Here is a 10,393-nt window from a genome sequence, read left to right on the forward strand (position 1 = left end):
TCATTTGTTTATCCATTTGATAGTCAATAGACATTTTGGTTTTCACTTTTTGGCTATTATAAATAATGCTACTATAAACATTCATGTATAAGGTTTTATGTGGGCATGTGTCTTCATTTCTCTTGGGTGTATATCTAGGAGAGGAATTGCTGGATCATATGATAACCAACATTTTAGTGAAATGCATATAGATTTCCAAAGCAGATGCACCACTTTCTAATTCCACTCGTAGTGGATGAGGATTCCGATTTCTCCACAATCTTGCCAACACCTTGTTATTTGACTTTCTTCTGATTCTAGTCATCCTGTTGGGTATGAAGTGGTATCTCCTTGTGGTTTTTATTTGCATTTCCCTGATGGCTAATGATGTTGAGCATTCTTTCATGTGCTTATTGGCCATTTGTATATCTTCCTTGAAGAAATGTCTATTTGGATCTATCACCCATTTTTTTCAAATTGGGTTGTCTTTTTATTATTGAGCTGTAAGAGTCCTTTACATATTTTAAATACAAGTCCCCTATCAGATATATTATTTGTAGATACTTTTTTCTATTCTGTGGGTTGTTTTCTTTCTCATTTTCATGATTGTGTCCTTGAAATACTAAAGTTTGTGGGTTTTTTTGAAGTACTAAAGTGTTTAATTTTGACAAAGGTCAGTGTATAACAGATACATTGTTGTTGCTGTTGGTTTTGTTGTCATATTTAAGAACCATTGCCAAATCTAAGGTCATGAAGATTTACCTCTATGTTTTCTTCTAAGAGTTATATAGTGTTAGCTCTTAGGCCTTTGATCCTTTTTCAGTTAAGTTTTATATATGCTGTCAGGTAAGGGGCTAACTTCATTCTTCTGCATATAAATATTCAGGTGTTTCATCACCATTTGTTGAAAAGACTGTTCTATCCCCATTGAATGATCTTGACACCCTTGTCAGTTGACCATAGATGTAGGATTAGAGTCATGACTCTGTATTCCTATTGTGCCAATCTGTTTTTTTGTTCCCATACCACACATTTTAATTATCAATCATTGCTTTTCTGTACGTTTTGAAATTGGGAAGTGTGAGAGTCCTACAACTTTGTTCTTTTTCAAGATTGTTTTGGCTATTCTGGGTCTTTTGCAATTCCATATGAATTTTAGAATCAGCTTGTCAATTTCTATAAAACACCAGGATTCTAAGAAGTATTGCCTTGAATTTGTGGAGTATTTGTGGAGTATTGTCATCTTAACATCGTTAAGATGAAGGCATTTCATCATTTGCTTCATGAATATGGGTTGTCTTGCCATTTATTTTTTTTAAGACATCTTTTTTTTTTCTTAAAGATTTTATTTAATTGACAGAGACACAGCGAGAGAGGGAACACAAGCAGGGCGAGTGGGAGAGGGAGAAACAGGCTTCCTGCTGAGCAGGGAGTCCGATGCGGGGCTCGATCCCAGGACCCTGGGATCATGACTTGAGCCAAAGGCACTCAACGACTGAGCCATCCAGACGCCCCTTGCCATTTATTTTAAATCTTTATTTTTCCTCAACAATATTTTGTAGTTTTCAGAGTATAAGTTCTGTACTTGTGTTAATTTATTCCTATTTTAGCTTTTTGATGCTATTATAAATGGAGTTGTTTTACTTAGTTTCATTTTTAGATTGTTCATTGCAAGTGTTAGACATATAATTGATTTTTGTATGTTGATCTTGTATTGTGCAACTTTGCTGATGTCATTTAATAGTTCTAATAGTTTTTTTTAATGTTTTTATTTATTTATCCATGAGAGTCAGAGAGAGAGAGAGAGAGAGAGAGAGAGAGGCAGAGGGAGAAGCAGTCTCCCCTCAGAGCAGGGAGCCCGATGCGGGACTCGATCCCAGGGCCCTGGGATCATGACCTGAGCCAAAGGTAGACGCTTAACCATCTGAGCCACCCAGGCGCCCAGTTCTAATAGTTTTTTTAGTGGATTCCTTAGGATTTTCTTTAGACACAATCATGACACCTGCAATAGAAGTTTTACTTCTTCGTTTCCAATCTAGGTATCTTTTATTCATTCATTCATTCATTCATCTGCCTAATTGCCCTGGCTAGTACCTCTAGCACAATGTTGAAGGAAGTGGTAAGAGCAGATACCTTTGTCTTGTTAATGCTGTTGGGGAGAAATCATTCTTTCACCATTAAGTATGATGTTTTTAACTGGTTTTCTCATAGATGCCCTTTATTGGGTTGAGGAAGTTCCCGTCCAGCTACTAGTTGTTTTTATCATGAAAGGGTGTTGGATTTTTGTCAAATGCTCTTTTTGCATCTATTGAGATGATCATGTGATTTTTGTTTTTTATTTATTTATATAATGTATTACATGAATTGATTTTCAAATGTTAAACCAACCTTGAATTTCTGGGATAAATTGTATTTGGTCATGGTGTATAATTCTTTTTTATATGCTGCTATATTCAGTTTGCTAGTAATTTATTGAGGATTTTTCTGTCTGTATTCATAAGAGATACTGGCTTGTAGTTTACTCTTCTTGTGATGTCTTTGATTTTGATATCAGGGTAACACTGGTCTCATAAAATGAATTGGGAAGTGTTCCTTGCTGCTGTTTTTTGGAAGAGTTTATGAAAAGTTGATTTTTTTTTTTTTTTCTGAGAGAGAGAGGGAGGGAGAGAGTGAGCTCACATGAGCCGGGGCGGGGTGGGGGGGGGGTTAGGGAGGGGCAACGGGTAAAGGAGAGAGAATCTTAAGCAGTTCTACGCCCAGTATGGAGCCCGATGCAGGGCTTGATCTCACAACCCTGAGATCATGACCTGAGCCGAAATCAAGAGTTGAATGCTTAGCCATTGGAGCCACCCAGGTGCCCTAAGTTGATTCATTTTTCACTTTGATTGGTAGAATTCAGAAACCATCTGGGCCTGGGCTTACTTTGTGGGTAGTTTTTTTATTACTAGTTCAGTTTTTTCACTTGTTATAGGTCTATCCAGATTGTCTATTTCTTCTAGAAGCAGTTTTGATAGTTTGTGTCCTTCTAGGAATTTATCCATTTCATCTAAGTTATCTAATTTTGGCGTACAGTTGTTCATAGTATTTCTTCCTAAGTTCAGTGGTAAAAACTCCTCTTTCATTTCTGATTCTAGTAATGGGAGACTTTTCTCCCTCTCTCTTTTTTTTTCTTTTTTCCAATTTTGTTGTTCTTTCTGAAGAACTAGGGTTTGGTTTCATTGATTTTTCTTTGTTGTTTTTCTGTTCCTTTTTCATTCATTTCTACCCTGATCTTTGTTATTTCTGTCCTTCTTGCTTTAGGTTTAGTTGTACTTCTTTTGCAGTATCTTAAGGTGGAAAGGTTACTATTTGGAATCTTTCTTCTTTCTTAATATAGTCATTTCCAGCTGTAAATTTTCCTCTAAGCACGCCTTTGGATGCATCCCACAGATTTCAGTATGTTTTTCTTAATTTTCATCCATCTCAAAGTATTTTCTGAAGTCCCTTTTGATTTCTTCTTTGACCCATTGGCTATTTAGAAGTGTGTTAGTGTGTTAATTTCCATATGTTTGTGAATTACCCAATTTTTTCCCCTGCTATTGACTTATTTATTGATGTTTGTTTTGTGGATTAACATAGTTTATCCTAGAGAATGTTCACATGTGCACTTAAGAGAAAAGTATATTCTGTTGTTGGGTGGAGTGTTCTGTAGATGTCTGCTAGGTCTAGGGGTTTACAGTGTTCAGATATTTTATCTATCCATTAATGGTTCTATTCTAATTGTTCAATTGTTAATGAAAGTAGAGTAGTAAAGTCTTCCAACTATTGCCGTTGAATTGTTTCTCACTTCATTACTTTCATTTTTTGCTTCATGTATTTTGGTGCTCTGTTATATATGTTTGTAATTGTATGTATGTATCTTTTTATCATAAAAAGTGTTCTTTATGTCTAATAATGTTTTTGTTTTAAAGTCTACTTTTTCTGATATTAGTATATCTTTCTTGTGGTTGCTGTCTGCATGGTCATATCTTCTTCCATCCTTTAACTTTTAATCAATTCATATATTTCAATATAAAGAGTGTCTCCTGTGGATGGTGTATAGTCCAATCTTCCCCCCTCCACCCCCGCTGCAGTCTGACATTCTCTGCCTTTTGTCTGTGTTGTTAAATCCATTTACATTTAATATTCTTATTTCTATAGCTGGGTTTATGTTTACCATTTAACTTTTTTTCTTTGTATTTCATACCTTTTTTGTTTATTTCCCCTTTACTGATTTCATTTGCATTAAGTAAATATTTTCTAATGTAGCATTTAAATGTCTTTAATAATTTTGTCACTATATTTTTAAGCTTATTTATTTTTTGGTGGTTGCTCTAGGGTTTCTCATATGCATCTTAACTTAGAAGTATCAGCTTTAGATTTATAGTAGCTTAATTCCAAAGATAGGAAATTTTTAATTTTTTAAGCTAAAGTTATAATGTTTCAAATGAAACTTGATTACTTTTTTTTCCTTGCAATACATCACTAAAACTAATGTCTTTAGATTAGTTCAAAGATGTTAAATTGGAATCTTCAGTTCTTAACAAACCTGATTGTAAGAATCAGTTAAATAACTTGTATATTACAAGTAGAGGTTGTTTTAGGGGTGCCTGGGTGGCTCAGTTGGTTAAGCGACTGCCTTCGGCTCAGGTCATGAGGGATGTAGCCCTGCATTGAGCTCCCTGCTCGGCCAGAAGCCTGCTTCTCCCCCACCCACTCCCCCTGCTTGTGTTCCCTCTCACGCTGTCTCTCTCTCTCTCTCTCTCTCTATTAAATAAATAAATAAAATCTTTAAGGAAAAAAACCAAGTAGAGGTTGTTTCAAATATAGTAGAAAAAAATTAATTCAAAAGTTACCTCTTTGTAAAATCCCATGGCAATAATAGGTTCTTTTTCAAAGACATTTTCAAAATTAGCTGAAGTCTTTTTGAAATATGTCTTTACATGGTATGTTTTTCTTCTAAAATACGTGTAATAGAGATTCTAGTCATTTGGTACACAATCACTGAAAAATGCTACTTTTTGTGTTGTGAACTGCATAGGTAAAAGTTAATGGCAGGATACTGTTGTTGTAATTCTATCTGATTTGCTAACTAAGACTGCAGCAAGCTGCTATCTTAGTTATTTCAGGTGCTTTGAAAGAATTTTTAATATTAATGCATTAATTTACAATAATTAAGACAAATTTAAGGTGTTAACACTATGCTATTGGGCTTTTAACTATGTCATATTCACTCTCTTGCATAATGGCAAGCTTTCTTGAGTGGGAGAGAAATAAGTGGAGGTATATACATAGGTGGCTGAGAATTTAAAATATCCCTAGATATGTTTGTAGGAATGTTGTATAAATGAATGTCTTCTATTTTATATGTTAGATCAGAGTAAAGGTCGTGAACAGTTGGCCTAAATTATTTTGGTGGTTGCTTTAGTGCTCTGCTTTAGCTGAGGAAAGTTGACCCAATATTTATAATCCTACAAAATCAATAAAATTTAAAAATTGCTTCTGCTACAAAGAAAAAAAATGAACACTGTAATTTAGTTAAAACCGAAAATGTCAATGGCATTAGGACAATATTGCAGTTGAGGGATGACAATTGCTTACCAAATTTTGCAAGGGAATAATTTTTTTTTCAAGATTTTATTTATTTAGGGATGTCTGGGTGGCTCAGTTGGTTGAGTGTCTGCCTTCGGCTTAGGTCATGATCTCAGGGTCCTGGGATCAAGGCCCACATTGGACTCTCTGCTCAGTGGGGAGTCTGCTTCTCCCTCTCCCTCTGCCTGCTGCTCCCCACCCCCTGTTTGTTATCTCTCTCTATCAAATAAAATCTTTTAAAAAAATAAAGAAAATTTCAAAAACATTAAAAAAATAAATAAATAAATTATTTTTAAAGATTTATTTATTTGAGATTGACAGAGAGAGGAGAGAGCACAAGCAGGAGGAGCAGCAGAGGGAGAGGGAGAAGCAGACTCCCTGCTCCTGATGCAGGACTCGATCCCAGAACCCTGGGATCATGACCTGAGCTGAAGGTAGATGCTTAACCAACTGAGCCACCCAGGTGCCCAGCAAATAATTTTAATATCCTTAAAAGAATTGCATTAGGAAGTGTGTTTAAAATATTGTCATAGCTTTAGGTTGCGATCTAGGAGTCATATCTTTATGAATTTTAATGTCAACGATTTTTTTCTAACATCTCTTAGAAAGGAAGGATTATGATTACTGGGCAGAAAATAGGAGCAAGGGTTACACTTCCTGTTCCCAAGAGAAATGAACATGCGTAGCAAATAAGAGAAAGACATTGTACTCCACTAATGACTATTGAGAAAAGATCAAGAGGACACAGGAATTCAGGTTAAGAAAATAGTTCGACGGAAAAGCACTACTAAAATATAAGTACAGCCCTACCTATACCCTTCCACAAAAATTACCAAAGCAAGGCCTAATTCATTGCTTATTTAATTGAATTAAAGTAAGCCATATTTTGTGTGAGTTACATATTGAAGAGAAATGAGCCTTGCACAGTCACAGTAGAACACTAGAGCCAAGAGCAGCTCCAGACTTCCACTGGCACATTAGGTAAAAATGACAATCTTTTGAACAAGAAAGGGCCATCTTTTTTTTGTATAAAGTAGAGCAAAAATTAAATATGGAGGTTTGAAAAATATTTTAGCTTTGTCTCATCAACAAAGTATGACTTCAGTCTGAAAATGCGTTCTCTTTAACTTATACAACCAAAAATTCTGGTTTCTTAAAAGTTTTGAGAATTCTACATTTTCAAGCAATTATTGTCAAACATCAAAATTTTGCTATCAAATAAAGATATTTTCGTGCCTTGTATTGTTTCCTATTTTCCATTAGAATTAAGAAATAAGCTACTGCTTATCCTAACTTGCAATGTGATGAGAAGTAGGTAATATGGCTAAAAAACAGGATCTGGAAAGCTTATGTTAAAGGAAGTATATTTGAAGTACTTTTGGCAACTGTCGGTAATTTGGGGTAAGTCACTTAACCTTGCAGACACAAATTTTTATAAGTGTAAAATAGTGGCTTGGCCTCAAATTTAGATCTATGAGGTCTTTTCCAAATCAAATCTTCTTTACTAATTGAAGCTAATAATTCCACTTATATTCAGAATCAGAAGACTATCTCTCCTTGTTGGTTTAAAAATAATTGCTCAAAGGAGAATCACATTAATAAAGTGAAACATGACTATTGTTTGACCTAGTATTTTCCAAAATCCTTCATGAACATACTGATATGCTACTGTTCAGATATTTTGCCTTGTTCCTCTACTTTTTCTCAGTTTTTATCAGTGGGTATGTAACTTGATCTCATCAAGGTAGGATAGGTAAATTTTGAATATGTTAGATGCTACAGAATGAATATGTTGTGGAAAACACTGGTTTAGGGTACCACTTAGTAAAAGGGCATTCATGGGTATTTTCTAAATGTTTCTCAGTATCTTTGCCTTTGGATAGAAAAGTTAATTCTTTTACAAATTTACAGACCAGAGGAATCCAATTTTGTTGTGTTCTTATCTGGTCTTTGTACTTCTGATTCTATGTATGAGGTCACATGTTAATTTTCATGACTAATTTTAAAGATTTGGGGTTAATATTTAGTTTGGTTATTGAAATTACAAGAGATGAGTTTCAAATTTCATTTAAGATTGTTGATGGAATTAGCCTTCTTACGGGAGTGATAATTTGCAATTCTTTGATGGGGATGGAGTTATTATAGATCACTTTGAAGATAATTACTATGGGGAGATCACCACTATGGTGAAACCCAATGCCAGTGAACTCACAAGGACCAATGGAGGGAGATGGGGTGTCACATCATTCACACAAGGTATTTAAAATATCAAAAGTTTGGTTGATCGTAGTGGTATGTACAAATTTAAAGCACCTGCTTTTTATGTACTACTCTTGCTTGCTGGAGTGAGGAATGAAGTATGAGGACTTTTTTCTTGCTCTGTGCAAATGTAGAGAGATATAAGTAGCCGAAAGAGCTGAGCTGGTCAGGAGGCCTGGATTCCAATCCCACCTCTTTCATTTACTAGTCCTATATTTTGTCATTTGTAAGATAGGGATAGTAATATCTGACCTTCAAGTTGTACAACTGAAGAAAGCACTTTGAAAGTATAAAATTATCACTTTAAAATTATAAAGCATTATAATTGTGGGCAATGAAAATTTAGGTTATGCCACTGAAAAAAATATGCTGTTCTATTTTTTCCTTTTTGGTGCACTTTCTAGGTGAATGTGCCTCTTAGGAGCAATTGTCTGGGAGTGACTGGATTAAGCTTGGGCTGCACAGGCAGATTGTACTCCCTGAAGGCCTTGCTCCCTGAAAGACTCAGAGCAGCTCAGCCAGCACGTCCAGAGTATGAAGCATGAAGTACATTTATTCTGCAAAAATGATAAGTAAATATAAGATAAAAAATTTCAAGGATTCCATTTTTAATAAATGCAACAACAAAATCAATGAAAACTAAAATCATATTCAGAGTAACACATGCCACTATTTTTCACAGATCTTAACAGCACTTTGAAAAAGACATTTACATGTTGATTTGAATTATCAGACATTTTTAATATATGGAGTAATTTTTTTAAGTGGTGAAGCCAAGAATAAAAAAATAAAATCAATGACAGAAATTGGAACAAAATACACTGTATAAGAAGGTATTCTAAGCTTTGAATTTGAATTGAAAATGAGAAAATGGGAAGGTTATTCCAAGTTATTCCACAGTCCTGCTTGAGTCCTGAGAATATCTGGACCCCTGATAGTCTTGAGTTATTCACAGTCACTTTCTCAGAGTCTTATGATGACATACGTGGGGCTAATCAAGATTTCAAAGGGTTCTGAAAATCATATAAAAATTATACTGTCTTTGTACAAAAATGTATGAAGTGTTCAGGTTATAAAATAGATTTTTAATAGAGGATAGCTAGGATTTTTAAGATTTATCTTTTTCTGCATATATCAAACAACATTGTGCTTGTCATCTTGCCTCAATTTAATTCCATATAAGCTCTCAAAGGCAAGAAATTTACTTTAAATACAGTATATCAGTCATGAGTGTAGTATCTGGGGAAAAAAAGCCCTATTTTATATAACCTTCCTGTGATTCAATGCCATAATGTTTTTCTTCCCAAAATGTATGTTTAAAAATTATCACTTAGGAAAGGAAAAAATCTTTCTGTTGTGAATTTGTGTTAAAGAATACATCTTTTAAAAACAATAACTGAGGCCTGGGTGCCTCAGTCATTAAGTGTCTGCCTTCGGCTCAGGTCATGGTTCCAGGGTCCTGGGATCGAGCCCCGCATGGGGCTCCCCGCTCCGCGGGAAGCCTGCTTCTCCCTCTCCCACTCCCCCTGCTTGTGTTCCCTCTTTCGCTGTGTCTCTCTCTGTCAAATAAATAGGATCTTTAAAAAAAATTTTTTTTTCAGGTAAAATTTGGATTTTTCTTTTTCTCCACCTCCACTCCCTTCCTTCTTCCCTTCACTGTTATCTTTACTTGGAGATTTATTTATTACCCTGTACCAGGAGTAGCAAGGGACTGGCTCATTGATTCATTAGTTGATTAATTTAACTTGCGTTTTGTAGGGGGCGTGAAGGTAAGCATAAAAATGTGATTGATTTTTGTTGTAGCTGTCAAAGTGCAATGGAACAGCAATATCCTATAAGGCCAGGAGATGGTGGTGTTGTTCCTAGGAGTAGACATTTAGCTGTTTTTCTGCATCGTTCAAACTGTTTTAAAGCCCTCTGTATTTTCAAAATCCACACAAAATCTAAACTTTTAAGATAGCAAATTTTGGGTATCTTTTCCCAGTTTTTCATTCAAGAGGTTTTATGTATCTACATATCTATATCCATCCTATCTCATTTAAGGAATTAGACCTTTCTTCTCAAGGTTTTGGCACACAGAGTGCATTTTTACAATGGGATTATGAACCTATAATTGATGTTACTTAAGGGGTTTTTTTGTATCTCTTGTAGTGAAATTATAATAAGGTGACTAGGGAGAAGCTTTTTTCTCCCCTTTCAATTCCTCTTTTTAAAAACATCCTTTTGCTTTTCTCTCTTCTCCCCCACTACTGCTGTATTTAGTGTGATATCTTAAGCATTTATAAGAGACCCTTGTAATTTTTACTGCAAGATGCAATTGTTAAGAGTGTGAGATCTAATACTACACACAGAACTGCCTTACAAGTTTAATTCGTGGTTATAAATTTCTTATTTGGTGGATACTTTCAGCTCTGTCAGGTTCTTACACAGGACTAGCCTCAGAGTGGAAAGTTACCAATTAAACTCATTTGCCAATGAGTGATTATTTTATCTAAGAATTATACTGTATAACTTAATGAAGTCAGCGAGGCTCTGGGGAGTGCTG

At 35.0% G+C, this 10,393-nt stretch overlaps 1 protein-coding gene across 1 annotated transcript in view; it reads left to right on the forward strand.

The window, feature by feature from the left end:
- Positions 1-8,485, forward strand: part of CEP76 (centrosomal protein 76) — a 39,084-nt gene extending 30,599 nt beyond the window's left edge. The window contains exon 13 of the mRNA XM_027576306.1: positions 8,253-8,485. Coding sequence (XP_027432107.1) covers positions 8,253-8,269 — 17 coding nt within the window. The 3' untranslated portion in view covers positions 8,270-8,485. The remainder of the gene's footprint in view (positions 1-8,252) is intronic.
- The last annotated feature ends 1,908 nt before the right edge of the window (positions 8,486-10,393 follow it).

The sequence above is a fragment of the Zalophus californianus genome, chromosome 14 (assembly GCF_009762305.2).
Source record: "Zalophus californianus isolate mZalCal1 chromosome 14, mZalCal1.pri.v2, whole genome shotgun sequence".
Lineage (NCBI taxonomy): Eukaryota > Metazoa > Chordata > Mammalia > Carnivora > Otariidae > Zalophus > Zalophus californianus.